Source organism: Pleurodeles waltl, chromosome 6, assembly GCF_031143425.1.
Source record: "Pleurodeles waltl isolate 20211129_DDA chromosome 6, aPleWal1.hap1.20221129, whole genome shotgun sequence".
Classification (NCBI taxonomy): Eukaryota; Metazoa; Chordata; class Amphibia; order Caudata; family Salamandridae; genus Pleurodeles; species Pleurodeles waltl.
Genome location: NC_090445.1, coordinates 645,779,152 through 645,798,549, shown reverse-complemented (window position 1 = coordinate 645,798,549; position 19,398 = coordinate 645,779,152). Strand labels below are relative to the sequence as shown.

General features: G+C 42.9%; 1 protein-coding gene across 2 annotated transcripts in view; it reads left to right on the top strand.

The window, feature by feature from the left end:
- DENND2D (DENN domain containing 2D) overlaps positions 1-19,398 on the top strand; it is a 528,923-nt gene that overhangs the window by 144,519 nt on the left and 365,006 nt on the right. For both annotated transcript variants that reach the window (XM_069238997.1, XM_069238996.1), the window contains exon 4: positions 18,793-18,862. In XM_069238997.1, coding sequence (XP_069095098.1) covers positions 18,793-18,862 — 70 coding nt within the window. The remainder of the gene's footprint in view (positions 1-18,792; positions 18,863-19,398) is intronic.

Genomic DNA, 19,398 nt, shown 5'->3' with positions numbered 1-19,398 from the left:
AAAAAATAGACAAGTCTTTCTTCCCCTCCCGGTGGGGGGGGGGGCATATCAGGGGCAATAGTCCTCAATCAGAAATCCCACATTGTCCCTACATTTCTGTGATAGAAACTTCCAGAATCTGCAGGACTCCACAAAATTCCTAGCACCCAGCATTGCTCCATCTATACTGATAAAAACTTTGCCCCACTTGTGTGGGTGCACAAAGCAGAGTTAGCCTAAAACATATGAAAAAAACTCTCTTTTGGACCATCTTTGGCTCCCCCTTAATTCCCACGGGTTTTTGTTTCATTCCAGTCGCAAGCACTTTGCCTTCCTTCACAAGTGAGGTATCATTTTTATCAGGAGACCGAGGGGAACAATGGGTGGTAAGAAATTTGTGGCTCCCCTCAGATTCTAGAACTTTCTATCACAGAAATGTGAGGTGATGTGTTTTTGAGGTTTGCACGGGATTATGGATAGCAGAACCTGGTGAGAGCCACACAAATCACCCCATCCTGGATTCCCCTAAGTATATAGATTTAAAAAATGTACAGGTTTGCTAGGTTTCCCTAGGTGCCGGCTGAAGTAGGGCCCAAAAACCATAGCTACCCCACTTCGCAAAAAAATGGGTAAATTTTATGTAAAATGTTATGCATCCTTGTTGCATTTTGGGCTATTTCCTGTGGCGGGCACTAAGCCTACCCACATGACTGAGGTACCATTTTCATTAGAAGACTTAGGAGAATGCTAGGTGGAAGGAAGTGTGTGGCTCTGTGCAGATTCCAGAACTTTCCATCACAGAAATATGAGGAGAATGTGTTTTTTAAGTCAAAGTTTTGAGGTTTGCAAGGGAATCTGGGTAGAACAACCTTGTGAGAACCACACAGGTCACCCCACCCTGGAGTCCCCTAGTTGTCTAGTTCTCAGAAATGTATAGTTTAGTTCCCTAGTTTCCAACTGAGACAGGCCCCAAAAACCACAGCTACCCACTTTGCAAAAAATGGGCCAGTTTTGCGTGGAAAATTTTGCTGTGTCCATGTTGCATTTTGGGCTGTTTCCTGTCACAGGCACTAGGCCTACCCACTCAAGTGAGGTACCATTTTTATCAGGAGACCTAGGGTAACACATAATAGCAGAACAAGTGTTCTTACCAGTTGTCGTTCTCTGCATGTGTGCCTTCCAAATGTAAGACAGTGTGTAAAAAGAAGTCTTTTTGAGAAATGCTCTGTAATTCACATGCTAGTAGGGGTAACCCCAAATTCAGAGATGTGCAAATAACCACTGCTACCACTCCATATCTTATGCAAGTTTCAGAGATACATAGGTTTCCTTGATACCTATTTTTCACTCTTGTGTTTTACCAAATGAATTACTGTATACCTGGTACACAATGAAAAAACATTCCAAGGTGCAACTCAGTTATTGGCTCTGGGTACCTAGGGTTCTTGGAGAGCCTACAAACCCTACATATATCCACAACCAGAAGGGTCCAGTGGAAATAACGGTATATTGCTTTTTAAAATCTGCCATAGTTTAAAATTGTTATAGATGAAACGTATACACAAACGGCTGTTTTATTTCAACTGTTAATTTCTTTGGGAAAGTCTTGAGGGATCTACACAAATGACCCCTGAATTCAGATATATGGCCTTCATTTGTACATCAGTGGTCTTTTCGCAAGACCGCCGGGGTACCTCGTGCTGGCGGTTTTCCTCACAGCGTATTATGACTGATGGCAGCCCTCCGCCCTTTTCCAGATGGAGAGCCGCCAGCAGCCATACTGACGTTCGGCGGTGAAGTGGAGGCTGCTCCACCTCCACCGCCACGTCATCAGAAAACCGCCCACTGAATCACGTCCCAGGATTCGGTGTGGCAGTGTTCTGGTGACAGGGAGCTGGCGGCGGAGCAGCCCTCATGGATCCTGTTCCCTCCCAGAGGATCACCGGAACAGGTACGGTGATCATCCGTTAGGGGAGGGGATGGGGAGATGTTGTGTGCGTGCATGGGGATGTGCGTGTGAGTGTGTAGTGGGGGTGTGTGAGTGCGTGTATGCATGCAGGGGGTGTGTTGTGTATGTGGAAAATGTGTGCGTGTATGTCTGTATGTCTGTATGTATGTCTGTGTGTATGTGTGCGTGTATGTGTAGTTGTGTGTGTGTAGGGGTGTGTGTGTGTCAATGTTGGGGGTGTGGAGATGGGGGTCCCTACCACCTTTGGGGATTTGTAGGGGGGTCGTGGGTTTGAGGGGAGGACTCTGGGGATGGGGAGGGGGGAGAGGAGATCTCTATCAGTGCCAGGGACCAAATTTCCTGGCACTAATAGTGCCTACTGCCATTTCGTGGCGGTACAGAACCCCACGAAATCCATGGCGGTATGCAGGGCCGTGATACCGCAGGCGGTGTAGTGACGGCCTTCGGGATGGAGACCGAAGTCTCCAGCCCAGCGGTCGTTAGCAACCTGGTGGTCGGAGTGTTCACATTTTTTTTGGTATCATAATGATGTTTCTGTGACACCTGTTTCTCATAAACTCTGTGCCTCAACTCATTCAAATCCACATCCACACTTTTACTACACAATGAAGCCATCCAGGCTGGAAGTAGTTTGTATCTGGACTCTACCTCTGAGAAGAACAAAAGGAGAAACTCCTGTGGCAGAATGTGGAGTATTCAAATATGCCCATACTTTCTCTTTCAGGAAATCAATTACATTACAATTAGTTTTAAAGCTGTTTGTACCCCAGCTTTCAGAATACGGTTGGCCCTTTCAACCAAACCATTTGAGGCTAGACTATATAAAGCCACGCGTGAATGCCTAATATCAAACATATTCATAAAGGTTTCCATTTCAGTAGAAGTAAAGTGCACACCATTATCAGTGACAATAATTGATGGTGGACCTTCTAAAAGGAAGAAATGAGATAAGAACAAGATCACAGACTCTTTATCAGCATGCTCAACGAAAGTATAATAGATCCATTTTGAAAAATAGTCCATAGCAACAATCAGGTAATTCATATCCCTAGGTAAAAAGTGGAAGGGTCCTGAAAAATCAACAGCAACACTTTCCCAAGCTTTATCTGGAAAAGGAACTGTACACAGAGGTTTTGTTCAACACTTCCAATGCTTATCAGACACACTACAAGAAGAACACTTATCAACTAAATCTGACACATGTTTTTCAAGGCTTGGCCACCAATATTTCTCTTTTAGTCTCCTGCAAGTGGCTGAGACACCAAGATGGCCTTCATGAGCGCCCTGATCAAAATGGGTCTCAGATCACTAGGAGGGATACAAACAGAACACCTCATACAAACACCATTTTCACAAGACAATTCAATAGCCAACTGACAATAAGTGCAAAGTTCACCTTTGTATTTTTTTTTATTGGGCCAACCATGCTTAATATGATACAACACTTCCGACAATAACACATCCTTAGACATAGCTAAGTTCCAATCCTGCTCAGAAAATAACCCTTCCGATGCAGCAGCCACATCTAAAATTCCCACCACGCACTCAGTGTCCTCATCCTCAGTATTCGACTGAGAGAATGGCAGTGGCAGATGTGAAAGACAGTCTGCTCGAACATTTTTTTCCACCAGCCACATACCTGACATCCAAGTTATACTCTTGTAACCTTGAAAGCAACCTTACTAGTCCTGGCAGATGCTCATCCTTGTTAGTAGGAGAAGGAGCATTTTTAATTGCTTCCAAGTTCCCTTGTTTAGGTTTAATACCTTCTGCAGATATAGTGTGACCCAAATATTCTACACTCTCAACCATAAATTTGCATTTCTCACTCTCAATAGTCATACCACAGGTTTTGAGAATGGAGAGTACTTTGTCAAGCAAAACTCTATGCTTTTCTCTATTTTCAGTATGTATCAGATGTCATCCTGAAAAGCACATACATTGCTTAAATGTCCAAACAGAGAATCCATAATTTTTTTAAAGACACTCGCCGCAGACTACACTTCCCAAAGGAATAAAGTCCGAATACTACACAGCTTTAATTGCGGTGCCTCGAGGATAGCAACAGACAGTGCGTCTAGTAGAGCAATAGGCAATGACAGCTTAGATGAGCAGAGTTACTCCCAGGTCCCCATCTGTAACAATGAAGGGTGGTGATGCTGGCTGTGCCCTCCATAGCTAGTACTCTGCTATCACATAATTGCACCTGCCCTCCGAATAAGAAGCTGCTGTCCAAGAACACACTTACATGGTAATGATGTAACACACCTAATAAGCAGAAATGCTTCTACAAGTCCACCTAAGTAGCTACTGTCCAATAACACACAAGACAAAGGGAAGGGCAATAAATTCATAGCCACTCAGCCTGTATACAAACAGTAATGCACTCCAAGACATCAGTAAGCCTAGGCTTTATTTCCTTACTACATGACCTAAAGTGAAGAATGTTTTTAAAAGTATTTAAAGAGTTATGACGTCATGAGACCCTTGCTATAATTGCAGAGCACGTATGCGTCTGCTGTTGTACAACACATGTGCCTCCTAGATATGTTCAGCCAAAAAGCAGCACCTCAAAACAATCGGGAAATGCAAATGATATGATATTGTACATTAAAAGGAGTCTACGGGTTTGACATGGTTATGTGTAGCGGGAACAACAACCAAAGCAAATACTCTTTTTCAATCAAAATAAATATATTTTAGCAGGTTAATAGCAAATGCTACTGTTGAGTTTATCTGCAGGCGGACACAGACGTTCGTTATGTAGAAAAACAAATAACACGTGAAGAATGAACTGACACAAGACCCATAACCAGCCCTCCTTTCAGCAAAAGTACAAAGAAACAAACTGTGGACTGCTTACATGACACAAAGAACGAAAATGAACATCAAGTGGTTTTGATCGTGATTTCTTGTCATAAACTAAGCCAAGGTTGCCACTTTGCCACTGAAAAGAATAAACAACGGAGTGCTCACATCAAACAAACTTAAAAGCATTCTGGTGTTTTTAAGCATGACCTGCTTACAAAACATAAGTCAAATGATGGCTCGCCCAGCTTTGTGGGTGTCTCGTCATGGACCTTGGCAACACTGAGGTTTAGGTTAAAGTCATCAATGACTATCCAAATGTCATTTGAATTATGTTTTTTAATTGCACTATGGAAAATGTTATTGACATTTTTGCTGTTATTTTTTAATTTTTCTTGTGCCAGCTTAATATAGATATTAATTAAGTATTATCTATTTCTTTAATTGCCAGGTTTCAAGTCAAACTATTTGCATGAATTTATTTTCTATGGGCAGTTTATTTATTAGGGTCGAGCACTCTGGCCCCTGTTGTAATCTCTCTGTGTGCTTTTAACCACGCCCATGTCATGCCCATCAGTTTGGTTGGTTCGTGGGCGTGCCTTTTAAAATCTGCTATAAAATAATGATTTTTAATTCTTTTATGTATACACCAAACAATGGTTATGATGATAAGCACTCCTGTTTTAGACACATTTTCATAGTTCACTTTATTTATTTGCTTCAGCAATCGCTTGTGCAGATTGTTGAACATTTGAGAAATGCATATCGACAGGGACATCTTTTCTAGCACAGGTTTTGCAAGTTCATGTACGTGTAAGTTCTGTGGGTAGAGGCTTTAGAAATTTAGTAGGTTTTAGCACCCTATCAATATCATCGCAATCAAATTCATACAGATCTTTTCCTACATATGCATGTTCCAAAAGGTTTCTGTATCTTCTGATCAAGTAGAATGCTCTTTTAATGTGTCCACGCATAGAAGGTGACTTTGGTGGAAGATCACTTAGTGGGATTGATCTCTTGAACTCGCTGCATCAAAGATCGTCAAATGTGTGACAGTCAGAACTCGTTTTCCACTAAAGCACATGGCATTTTACTACATCTTTAAAGTCACATCCTTCTGTCTCAGCAAATCTGCACTGGCTCAGTCATTTCAAAGGGGTTTCTTGTTACAGAAGGCATTCCATAGCAGTATTTCTACAGCCTCAGATATGATGAGCATACCTTGTAAAGGACAAACATAATGAGTTCCGCTCAATACTGACTGGACAGTTTTGCTTCCAAAGATTTCAGCCTCAATAAGTGCATTGTCTATACCACATCCACTGAGATAACTTCCTGCACACTGCAGTGCAACGTTTGTAATGTGGAAAACAACCATCATTGGATACAAATCAGCAAATTCTACTGGATTGCTCATACAGATGTCATCTACAATACAGAAAACACCTTAATCACAGAGAATTGACAGGATAGGCTGATCTTCAAGCTGAGCACACACATTTTTGGAATTTTTTAGAGCTCTGTGTACTATTGCGTAGTTTGTGACTGGAGGTGGTATTACTGATAAAAACCCAACCTTCTTCAGTGGGACGGTATTCTTGGAGATCAGAGCATGAATTCCAGCCCATGGAGGAACTGGCTTTTAATTTGGCATATGATATATTTTTCTCTGTTGAAGGAGTCCTCAGATTTTGTAGTTAGCAACACTTTGGCCCTCATTACAAGCCAGGGCTGTTTTGGAGTTTGTACCGCACACAGGCTGGCGGTACAAACTTGGGAATTTCGACCACGGCAGAAGCGCCGCGGTTGCACCGCCGGGCCGGCGGTTTCCCGCCACTATTGTCCCAGCAGTTGTAATCCCCCAGCGCTGCAGCGCTGCCCAGAGGATTATGAGTCCCCCTCCCGCCAGCCTTTTCATGGCAGTATGAACCGCCATGAAAAGGCTGGCGGAAAGGGGGGAGTCATAGGGCCCCTGGGGGCCCCTTCACTGCCCATGGCTCTGGCATGGGCAGTGCAGAGGGCCCCTGCCAGGGCCCCATGGAGCTTTTCACTGTCTGCATAGCAGGCAACTGCAGCTCCCGTGTTGCGGCCAAGATCCCCGCTGGGCCGGCGAGCGGAAACCAGGTTTCCGCCCGCCGGCTCAGCGGGGATCTCAAAATAGACCCCATGGGAGTGCGGCTGCATTGGCGGCTGCCCGGTGGTTTCAACCACCGCCCGCCAAAGTTGAAATGAGGGCCTTTGTCAGGAAGTAAAGATCCTCTGCTACCACCTGCTTTGCTCATGTTTACGAATTTAAATCAACGGAAAACCTGAAACAAAAACAATATTAAAATCAATTACCAATATGATGGCTAAAACACATCATTATAGAGCCGCCATTTTGGAAAATGGTGGAAGGGTTGCTCTGAGGAGCTATTTTCTGTCTCTATAAGACTACTTAACCCCCAGAACCTATGTTTTCACACCACAATGAAATATATAGGACTCATGGTTCCTGAAATATTACATCATCACTGCAACACATCCATCATTTTTAAAAATAAAATCCAGAAAAATTCGGCCTGGATCAGCAATGTCTACCCAAGCTAAATTACTTCTCTCATGATCCAAAAACACAAATCAAAAATGGAAATCTCTGGACAATGTTTTTTTTTTTTTAGTTTTTTTTTTTTACAGAGGTATATCCGGAGGGGGGGATTATTTGTTACTAGTATTTATACCAACTGTGTTTCTTAGAACTGAAGCTGAGTGAGTGGCTGATGACTCGCCATTGCTATCAGCCCTCGTTGACTGAGTTTTTTTAATATGATTTGGTCATGGCAGAAGTTTTGTTAGATAAAGGTTGGGACATGGTCTACTAACTTCAGTGCCATGAAAATATTTTTCGTGAAACATATGTTGCCACATTTTGCTATTGATGCCACTGTGGTAGCTAGGTGGATGCTGAGCAGCACCTCCCTACATTAAGTGCAAATCTGTTCTTTCAGAAAATTGCTCTGACTGCACACTTCTTTGCTATTTTAAACTGCTCGATTGTACTGTTGTACTTTTTAAATCTAATTTGCACTTTTACAATTGCAGCTTCTACCTCCTCATACCCCAAAATAGCCTGGTGCCATTATTAAGGTTAGTGCTGTAGCGTTTATGCCCCCACAAGGGAGGGCTACATAAATGAGTAGGCTGCCTATTCATACAGCAGATGTGCTGCTGGTGCAGCAAAGGCGCGTCAAAAAAGAGCGGTCCACCCAATATAACCCTACCTGACCTGGGTAAGAGAACAAGCAATAGAAATTGTGATTGAATGCAGGGGACCAATTAATACTTCTATTACCATCAACAAAGAGTTATTATTATTCTCTCTGTGATCTGATTTCTTTACACAGTTTATTTAAGCATTTCAGGGCAGGACGAAGAATCCAAATCCTAAGACATAAAAACAAAAAAATGCATCTCAATCACACCCAAAACATAACAAATACAAGGGAACACTGGAATGGGGATGTAACACAATCATAAAATATAAATCACAAGCAAATTGTCCCACAAGATTTTCCTCTATTAGAGGTAAGAGTGGTTACGTTGCCCATTTTTACAGTCGGAATCCACCTGACTGCGATGGTTGTAGGATATTCTACACGCAGTTGTTGATAGCCTGTCAATTTCTTCTCAGGACTCTTTATATTGCGTGGAATGGCTCTCAACGGTAGAATACATTTTAGGCCCAACCTCGCCTCAATCCTGAAGTGTTGACGCGTTTCGGCTCCTTCATTATGGGCCTAATGAGGACTAAATGGAGACAACATTGCCTTTACTGATTTCTTATTCTTATGCCTGAAAAGGCACTTCTTGTCTATTGGGGTCTTCAGATAAATAGTTTTCGGGATTGCCAGTGCACTGTGCGTGTCACGTGAAGCATCCGCTCAAATCTCGCCTGTTCCGGTGAGTCGGAGTGAGTTGTGCCGAGGTATCGTGAACCCCTGGATGGACAGCGCACAAGCTTGCCATAACCTGCAAAGCAAAGGCAAACCCATCTGCCCAAACCCATCTGTGCCAACTGGCTCCAGGCATCAGCCACTATGCCAGTTTTAACACTTACTCTGCCTTGGACTTGCTGGGCCTGAGACCTGTAAGTGTGCATATTAGCCATGAACTTATTGATACCTTAGGAGAGATTGGCATTTTTAGTTTACACACTAATATGTACGTTGGATACCATGAAGCACCAATGTACCACAATTCCTGTCTCCAATATCCAGAAATCACCACCTTTGAACCTTACAGGGGTCACACAGAAGCATAGTGCACCAAAGGTAGCATCATTGACTATGATACATTCAAGGTATATGAATAAGTCTGTTGCCCTATTTGAACACACAGTCACTAGGAAAACATAGAATTGAAATATCAAATCTTCTAGTTGACGATAACCTTGACACACTATTTATGACTGAAACTTGGATCTGACAGAAATCTAGCCCCGACATTTTAGCACTTCCTGAGAGATATCTAATCAGTAGTATATTAATTAATTCAAGTCAATTCAAAGGAACTTTATTTCGGCTACAAGAGCCATAAAAGCACATAGCAGCATTAAATACCAATAAATACATGAAGTGATAAATGTAACAATACATAAAATGATAAAATGGAATACAAATAAAATACACTCAAACAGTGTGAAGGGACAGTCTTGTTGGAACCATTAAGCAGATAAACATTTCCCTCTAGCGATCCAGCTAGCTCTGAGGAACTTGGCAACGGAGATCACTAGCGTTGGCCTAGTGTCTGATCTGAGGATTCGCAGGGCTATTTCAGAGCTGCGTACTCCCAGCAGTCTGCATGCCAGGGCCAGCCATTTCCTGCGTGAGGCGGTGTACGCCGGGCAGGCAAAAAGGACGTGAGGGAGGTTCTCAACGGGGGCTTTACGAGCTGGACAAGAGGCTGATTCTTTGTGTGACCAGCGGCTGGTGAAAAGTCTTAGTGGTAGCGTTCCAATGCGGAACTGAAAGTACAGTTTCCTTTCCCTTGGGACTGTGATTATGTCCCAAAAAGCCTCACACTTGCATGTGTCTTTTAAGTTAACAAAGTCACAAGATAATGTAGTGTGAAGTGCGGCCCCTAAATCTTCGTGATCTGCCGTTTGCCAATATAGTTTCTTTAGTTCACTTTTCGAGGGAAAGACAGAGGTGGTTGGTGAATTCCAGAGTTCACTGAGCCCGAGTGACTAAAGTGACCCCTTGATGTAACGTAGCCAAGGGATGCTGTGAAGGTGATCAGCTTTTAAAATAACCTGCAGGGCTTCAGTTAAGGTTTCAAGCTCTGGGGTAGTCCAGAGACACCGCCAGTACAGGAGAGGGCGTAGGCGGGCTTTATGACCGATGTGTTTTATGCCAAGATCCTTAAAAAGGTGGAACAGTGGAGTGCTTGGCGGAGGGACACAAGGTTTCTTAGGAAGTTGTTTTCAGCTATGGTTATGTCTTGGATTTTAGCGTAACCCCATAGTTCAGCCCCGTAACGTGCTGAGGCCACAGCCTGGGCTTTGTATATCTGTATTGCTGGACGAATTGGTTTTGTATACAAGAGGTGAACGTTTTTTAATAGTACCCCTGTTGTTTGCTTTAGTTTTAAGGTTTGTTTTCCTATGTGTGATTTCCAAGACATGTTGTCAGTCAATGCTATACCCAGGTAGCTGAAAATGCCCACCTTCTCAAGTGTGGTGCCCTCTAGTGTAAACTTCCATCTAAAAGATCTATAGGGATTGAGGGTCATTAGTTTTGTTTTAGAGGCATTGATTTCAAGTCCCCGCGTTGAACAGAATTTCTGAAAGCACGTGAGGAGTTTCCTTAGTCCACTAGGAGTCTTAGATATCAGGAGAGTATCATCTGCAAAGAGCATTACAGGGATTTTTTGTGTGCCAAGTGATGGTGCGTCAGCCTCCACTCTAAGCAGGTAGGGGACGATTTCATTGATATACAGAGAGAAGAGGGTCGGGGCAAGGCATTACCCTTGCCGCACACCCCTTGATACATGGATTCTATCAGTTAGTTGCCCCTTATTGTCCCACCTGACTCGTGCGTAGTTGTCCTCGTGGAGCCGTATCAATAGTGCTAGGATGTGCTCCGGGATTCCCATTCGGGAAAGAGTGTCCCATAGTTTGTTGCGAGGTACTAGGTCAAAAGCAGACTTTAGATCCACAAAAGCTATATAAAGGCTCCCTTTACCAATGAGCACTGTTTTCCAGTATAAAAATAGGAACCTGAAGGCTTGGTCAGTGGTAGATATTTCTTTCCGGAAACCGGCTTGGAGGGGACTAAGGATATCATGTTCAGTCATCCAGTCTTCGATCTTTCCTAAGAGGCAGTGGCAGAAGACTTTTTGCACACAGTCAATTAGACTAATTGGTCTGTAGTTGCAGGGGAGTGATCTGTTGCCCTTTTAAATGATCGGGACAACAATAGCCCCTTTCCAGGACTCAGGGATAGGCGCCCCAGATGCTATTGCGTTCGCTATGATGGTGAGGTATCTTGACCAGGATGCAATGTCGGTTGAGAACAGGTCTGCTGGAATACCATCCGAGCCGGGGGCCCTGCCGCTTTTATGGTGTCTAAGGAATATGTTATGTCACTTTGAGAGAACAGCTGGTGACTGTGTTGTGGTAATTGTGCAACATAATTTTGTCATATCCCTTGTTACTTGTGAGCAACTTCTGATATTTTAATATTAAAAATTGACTTCAGTAAACATCCCTTAGTATGTTTCATAACTTACGAACCCCCACACCCTGAAATATAGCACTGTCTACAATTTATGCTATCAGATGGTCTGCTCGCTGTAGTTTAACTACACTTGACTGTTAGTTATTATCCTCACTGGCTCTCCATTAACACATCACCAGTCTAACAAATAAAAAAAGGGCATATTTTGAACTTAGTCTTGAAACTAACATAACTAATCTTACTATCTCACCTTGAATATGGTTGGAGCATTACCTGGATTTTACCTACCTATCCTTCTATATAAAAATCTAGGCCACGCTGAGTTTAACACCATTCGACATTGGTGTAGCATATACTTAGAAGCAATGTCTTCTTCCCTGAAAGAGACTATGCCCAATCAGAGCCCACTGGTTGACAAACTGGAACCAGAATTCACTAATTGGCAACGTGAAGCAAGCAATACTTATATCCCACCAAAAAATTTACTGAACCAGCTCATCCCCTGAACCAAAACCAGCCAAACTTCAATTCCGTTGATTAGAACAATAGAGGCACAAAAATTAGTTAAGAAAATAAGGTTGAATTCAAAACTAGAATGGTAAAATAAAACAAATCTCAATTACAACAAAGTCTAGGTACTATTGCAGCAAAATCAATGTAACCCTGTTGGATGCAGGGTCACCCCCAAACGTTTTGCCTTCACCCCTCCTCTTTTTAAATTTCGTTGTTGGCATTAGGACTGTGTGTACTTTTTAACTGCTAACCTGTTTATGCTTTCTTGCTCTAAAACTTGGTACAATTGATTTACACCTAATTGGCATATTTAATTTACTTATAAATCCCTAGTGTATAGTACTTAATTAACCCAGGGGCTGTAAATTAAATGCTGCTAGTGGCCCTGCTGCACTCATTATGCCACCAACTTTATTGCATTTTAAAACATGTTTCAGGCCTGCCTGGCCGCCTGTAGTGCAGTGTTAAAACTGCCATTTCGACCTGGCAGAATAAACCTTTTGCCAGACCTGAACCATCATTTTTAATACATATAGTTCACCCTCAGGATAGGCCGTAAAAGCCCATAGGGCAGCCTGCGTTGAATAAAAAAAAATAGGACTTTTTTTTAAAGTTTTGTATGTCCTGGTATGAAAAAATTCCTAAATCCGTTTTTCATTACTATACTGCCTATCTGTCCGTTAGATAACATGGTGTTACCTTCTTACATTTAATAAGTGCTAACTTTTGACTGGGGGCAGGAGGAAATTACATGTGTGGACTCCAATAAATTATCATTTTAAATCATCTTTAGTATTAAAGTTGGATTTTAGATTACAATTTGAAAATACCACTTTTAGAAAGTACCTGTGTTTGTTAATGGCTCCCCCATAAAGAATGAGTATTGGGCCAAGACAGTGAAAATAAAAGACTAGTGTGGGTTGGATAGGCCATCATTCCAGGATGGTTGGGTGGTGCAGAGGTCTTTCCTGCCACACTTACATTTCAAAGGGCTTGCCTCCAGCACTCACAGCAGGCTGCTTGAGGCCTGTGTTCTCCAGGTGACTGCCCTGCTACTTGAAACCTGCCTTACTCCTTAGAGAGCTGGCCAGCTGCTAGAGGTCTGCCTTGCTGCTTGAACCCAGGACTACAAGAGTGACTCCAAATGCTAGTCCGCGGGCCTCCTGTGTGAGCTATGTGGACATGACATAACCTCCAGAGACCTTGAACCCTGCACCTGGCCTCTGCTGGAGTGAGTCTGTAACTTTAAAAGTGGTATTAGAGATACTACCCCCTGCCTATCTGTGTGTTCCACCAGAACTGACACAGCGAAACGCAACTCGACGCAGGACCGTGCATCGCAGCCCCTTGCATCTCCTGAACAGCAGCTTCATTGCAGCCAAAACAGAGCGACACAACTCGACACAGGATCTCAGATTGTAGACCTTGTAGCTCTTCATCAGAAGCGAAACAAGATGACACAGCACTTATCATCAAGGACATATAGTATAATCCTCAGCCGGACTAACCTTGTCACTGTATCCGGCCTTCACTTCTTCGTGGTCAGCCTGAAGTTGTGACTTTATCCTAGTCTAGTGCAGCAAGATAACTGTTGTTGGTCCTTTGCGCTTGTAACCACTACTTTTGCCTACAACTTTGACATTACATATCTCTAGCTCTACTGATTGGATTTTTGTCATTCAGCTATCATTTTATGTATTAAAATGTTCTCTATTTTTCTAAATTAGTGTGGAATTGTTATTTTGTTGTGTTTTCACTTTATTGCTGTTTGTGTGCTGCATAAATACTTTACACTTTGCCTCTAAGTTAAGTCTGACTGCTCTTGTGCCAAGCTACGAGTGGGTTAGATACAGATTAATTTAGAGACTTAAGTGGTTCACCCTGACAAGGATTGTAGTTGTTGTTTGAGTAGAGTATCCACCAACTCAACCACTAACCTGATTTTTAGGCCGAGCATTCAAGATCTCTTGAATATAGTTTATTAGATCGAGCATTTGAGACCTCTTGTATATACTTATGTACTTCTTTGTCGGGTGTCTGCTTTTTCACTGGTTTGTTTCAGTGTCCTTAAAAATCCTTGCTTGCTAGTGGTCAATCCCTGCTCTTTGTCCCACCTTTTCCACAGTTGTACACTCCCCTAGAGCATGGCCCTAGTACTTGTACCCTTCCACTTGTGCCTATGTAGCATGTTCTTGGGGGTTACTTTTTTCTTAGGCTAATAGCATTTGACCAGAGCGCTGGATGTTTCAGTGGCTCCAGTATGTTTCTGTTAACAGGGCTCTAGTCTATTACTTATTTTCATCTGCAGTCATATGTGACTTTGTTTATTCCATTCCTTACTCTCCCTTGCGCATTTTTGAAACGTAGATGTTGCATTGTAAAGCTGGCCCTGCATAGATAAATTATTCACTTTTAAATGCGATGTTGATTTTTTTCTTGCTTTTTAAACATTGACGTTTTTGTGTGATTCAGTAACTTGCTTTTTGGGTGAATATTAACATTTATCGACTTTGTAGCAAGATAAAAGATACATTGTATTTATAGGTATGTTTATATGGTGTTCAAAGTGAGTTAATTGGCATTAGGTAGGCTGCATGGCAATTTAACTTTATATATTTATTGCAAAACTGGTTACAAACCTAAGCAAAACAACACATGCCATAAAATAAAGTTAATTTTTTATCACACAACAAAGCGTATAAATTATTTAATATTGAATGCAACGTGGAAGTTTATATAGCAAATGCTTTCTTTTGAAATAATATCTTTATTATGTAGCGTGCTGGGATACGTTTTCTTTTTAGCAATTTGAAAGCTTGGAAAGTAGCGTTGTGTCTTTGTGTGAAGCTTAGCATCTGTGCATTCGGCCATACTACTCACTGCCTCTCTGAAATAAATATTCACAGATGCTGGTTGTTAACAAAGATACAAATCTTTATGGCTGGCTGTTTAAATTCTCTGCTGGCTGTTTAAATTCTCTTTCTTAGCGAACAGCTGTCTGCTACTTTAACACATTAACAGACTATTTAACTGTTTCACACCACTCCATATGTAGATGCGGTGCTGCTTTAGCCCTGGTATTGCCTTGTGCGATGGTGTTTTTGGTGCCCTCCACCCCATGACTAACTCCTTAGAATTCCTTCCTACCAGTGGGCAAATGACCCCCTCATTTTTCTTTAGCCCCAATTTCACATACATTTATTTGTTTTAAAGCACTTGTAAAATATGGCTTTATTAATCCACTCAGTTACTTACATAAAACATCGTTCTGTTCTTTGCAGCAGGCATGTTAACTCTCTAAGCTACTGTATGGCAAGTTATAGCTGCGTTGTATAAAACTCCCACCTTTTTCCTTGGCAGGAACATTAATCACAAGAGGTATCTTGATATTTTAATTGTTTCCAGAAGGCTGAATGCAAACGGAGTTTTCAACAGGTGCTTTAAAAAATTGGACGTTTTGTAAGTTATTGCTAAACACAGTGCCTCCTTGAGGATAGCACCCCCGAATCGAGGCTCACCACCTGGAGCGGCCGCACCACTTGCACTGCTATAAAGCCGGCTCTGCGTAGATTAATTATTCACTTTTAAATGCAATGTTGATTTTTTTTTATTGCTTTTTAAACATGTATATTAGATATACATATATATATAGTAAGAGAGACCCCAAAATTGTAATATAAAACAAATATTAGCAACATTTTCAATTTCAACTGCAGATAGTGGAAAAAGGTAAATAGAAATGCTTTAGTTATATACAGGGCCACTAGATTTTTTTGGCAAAAACGACCTCAGTATGCAGCAGAGTTGACCAATTTATACGGCAAAAAAGTCCACTTATGCATTTACAACACCAATAGCTCTAACTCAAAAAAAAATGTGAGACCTATTGCATTGCAAATGCTTGTTTTAAATGGTTCCAGTGGTGGGTTCCAGTACTTTCGTTTGTGCAGTGCCACTCAGTGATTTTGTGTAACAGTAAAATTCCACATAAATAATCTGACATCAGAGTTTTTATTTTAGATTTCTTTGGGCCATATTTTTTCTTTTTTCCAAATTCTAATCCTACTTCACATTTGTGCACCTGTCACTTTTGTCAGTAAAGAAGGATTTGGATGTTTACATCGTAGAAAGCTGCAGAATGTTTGAGCTAGAAAAGTAGTGCAGGGAGAGGGGAATGAAGCCAGCCAAGAGCTTTCCAAAGTTTGAGTATGAGATAGCCCTCCAAATCTGGGAGGAGGTCCGCAGAATACAAGCTGCAGCTCATGGGTAGGAGGATGATGATGAGGAGCATGAAATGGATGAGGAGGAGAATGCAATAGGGGATAAGGAGTCTACCTTTGCAACAACTCCAGATCTAGAAGGAAATTAGAATCTTCTTCCTCTGGCCCCTGAATCGGAGTTGAGTGGGACACCAACTGGAGTGAGGCCCCCTACTGGGTCCAGCATAGGAAGCAGGGAGGCCTCCCACTCCCTGTCCCCTGAGTAATTAGAGGACATGAATGCTGAAAGGTAGGTCAGTCTGCAGCATGCCGAGCTGCAAGTGGCTGCAAAAGCAACAAGGGCTGAGACAGGAAAGAGCCCTGGAGGGCAGAAAGCTAGCTCTGGAGAAAAAGTAACTATGTGGGCACATTAAGTGAGTCTGAGGAGCTAGATGTAAAGAGCATGCAAGTCTCAGAGTCCAGCAAAAATGGTGGCCATCTGTGGAGGCACATGCCAGGTATGTGGAACGGAAACCCTTTTGGCTTTCGAAGTGGTGGAACAGATTTCTTACACCCCCATGAAAGCAGCCTTTGTTTCAAAGTTTGGTCTTCCCCCAGAGAAATCCTGTTTAAAGTTTAGGGATAGTCACAAACTGTCTGGCCAGTCTTGGGTAGATTTCTAGACTTCTCCAAGGAGGCACTGGACAATTGGCTGAAGGGCAGTAATGTGAGCTGTTAGATAGCAAGCTTACTGACACCAGAGAGCTTACAAATGAAGCATACCTCTTGTGTAGCACCAAGGTCTACAAGAAAGTACCTGGGAGTGTCCCTGGGGAGAGTGGTTCCGGTTCCCCACAACAGAGTGCGGGGGAGGTTCACTGTGACCCTGCAGGTCCCACAATAGTGTGGGGAGAAAGGATTTGCCTTCCCCTTCAAACAAAGGTAGGGGTGTTGTGATAGGTAGTGGGCCAGTGCACCCTATTTCCAACCTCAGTCCTTTGATTGCTTCCATTTGGAGCATAAGTGAGAAGAACTGGTCTGTACCAAAAGACCATCCACTGATGACAGCTCCACAGAGGTGGCCAGTGTGGCGTTGGGTATAGGCAGTCCCCAGGAGCAGAGGGGAGAGCATGTCCCTTAGCTGGGAGGTGGATTCCAAGGGTAAACTTGTGATCCCTGAGGGTGGGAGTTGTCCTTTCCCTCAGGTAACAGTTAATGGGGTACGTGTCACTGCCCTAAAGTAATAACTGTGCCAGTCAGACCATGGTGTTGGAAAGTCTGGTTTCCCCAGATGAGTACACAGACAGGTGTGTAGGGTAACTCGGGCTCATGGGGATGCCTTCTTCTGCCCTGTGGCTCTGGTATCTCTGGAAAGGGATGGTGGAAGCGGCCCAGAGGAGGGTTCCCATTTACTGCATTCTGGGAAATTATTTACCTCAAGTGTTAGAAGAGCTTGGAGGGGTGACTATCAAGGGTACCCTGAAAGCTCTGGTTTCTGTGGATTCTACTCCCAAAACTAGAGTATGGGGGCCGAGATGGAGGGGTTGGAAATGGAGACAGTCCACAGTGGGAGAACCAGTGGATCAGGGGTTGGAGCCAGTCAGCAAGCCAGAGTTGTTGAGGTGCATATGGGTTCATATTTTAAGGCTGTCTCTGCTGTGAAGGGCAGGATTGTGAGACTCAAGACTCTCTGCTTTGTCTCACCCTTATGATGCTGTCAGAGGCTTTAGCATCTCAGGTACGGGCTCATGTATAAGCTTGTATATAGATCAGCTGAAAAGCAGTTCCAAACAATTAACTTGGAAGAACAATAAGCTATGATAGTCAATTTCAAACATATGATGAACAATTTTCAAGGAATTCAGTTTGGTTGCATTTACATGCAAGCGCATGTTTCAAGTGGGGTCACTTTTTAAATGGTATCCTTAAATGTGGAGGGAGATGAAATGTTTGCAGTCCCTGGTGTAACAGTTCATGTCAGATTATAGGAGTTCACGTTGTGGGCCAGAATTCTTCTAGAGACCGTGCCAAACATGAAAGGAAAGGCCACAGACTGCTGCCTCCGGGCTGCAAGGTCCACTGCGCCCGCCTTCCTTGGAAACCGGCTTCACTGCTTACCCTGCCTAAAGACCGTCCTACAAACTACCAGTTCCTTCCTCGATCGAGCCATCTTCACAGGCCAGACTCCATTGAGGGCGTGGGGGATCGAGGACAGTGAACCGAGGCCCTGGAGGGGGCCTGCCTTTCACACAGGGACCACAAGTGCACCTGGCCGCTTCCATGATGGTCCCAGTGATCCCAGCAATATCGAACCCAAACAGCCCCTCTGCAGCAGGCCCTCGGCTGAGCCCTGCGTTCATGGGATTGGGAGAATAGGCCTTTGCAGTTCAGGGAGCCAACCAAGCCTTAACCCCAGACAGACACCGAATGAAGCTAGGTCCAATGGTCAATCAATCAAGGGCTGCCAGTGCCACTAGTCAGTGGGGCGAACACTGCTCCTGCGCTGCTCCTGCTTCTACAGTCTGTGCGAGACGAACCTGACATAAAAACAGGTATATTGTTTCATCTCAATTTCTGAAATAGTAAATTAGTATATTTGTTCTTACAGTGAAACATTCTCCTTTGTTTTGACAAATGTTGATGGCAGCAGAAAGTTTGGATACTGCAGAAGACTATTGGTAAGTGCACATTTCATAAATAATAATTTGATAAAAAGGAAATGTCTTTGTGTTGCATGCCACCGCGAAACTTAGTTTTTTTCCAATATTGTACCTCTTTACGTTATCATAGGCCAAATTAGCAAAGGAAGTAATAAATCTAAGACCATGAAAATAGGCCAGTTCATGTCGTAGCTCCACACGTTTTTGTGCATTCACAAAAAGAAATAAGCATTGGAAAAACCATCTTTCAAAAGCGAGTACCAACCTACTGTCTTTCTCAATGCTTGTTTATTTTAACTTATTTGTTCTAAAGTTGCACAAGGTAAGGTGAAATGGCCTTGTGCACCATGCTTGTGTGCACATGTTTTATAACCATTCCATATTGGCTGCTGTGTGCACATACTTCGTGAAACACCAGTGGCCAATTTGGCTGTTTTACTTTACCTTTCCAGCACGCCACATTACTATTCTGCAACTGCATAGTAAAAATAATAAAAATAAACTGTACAGAAGCACGAACATTGAAGTGAGCAGCCTAGTAGCACTTTGCAGCT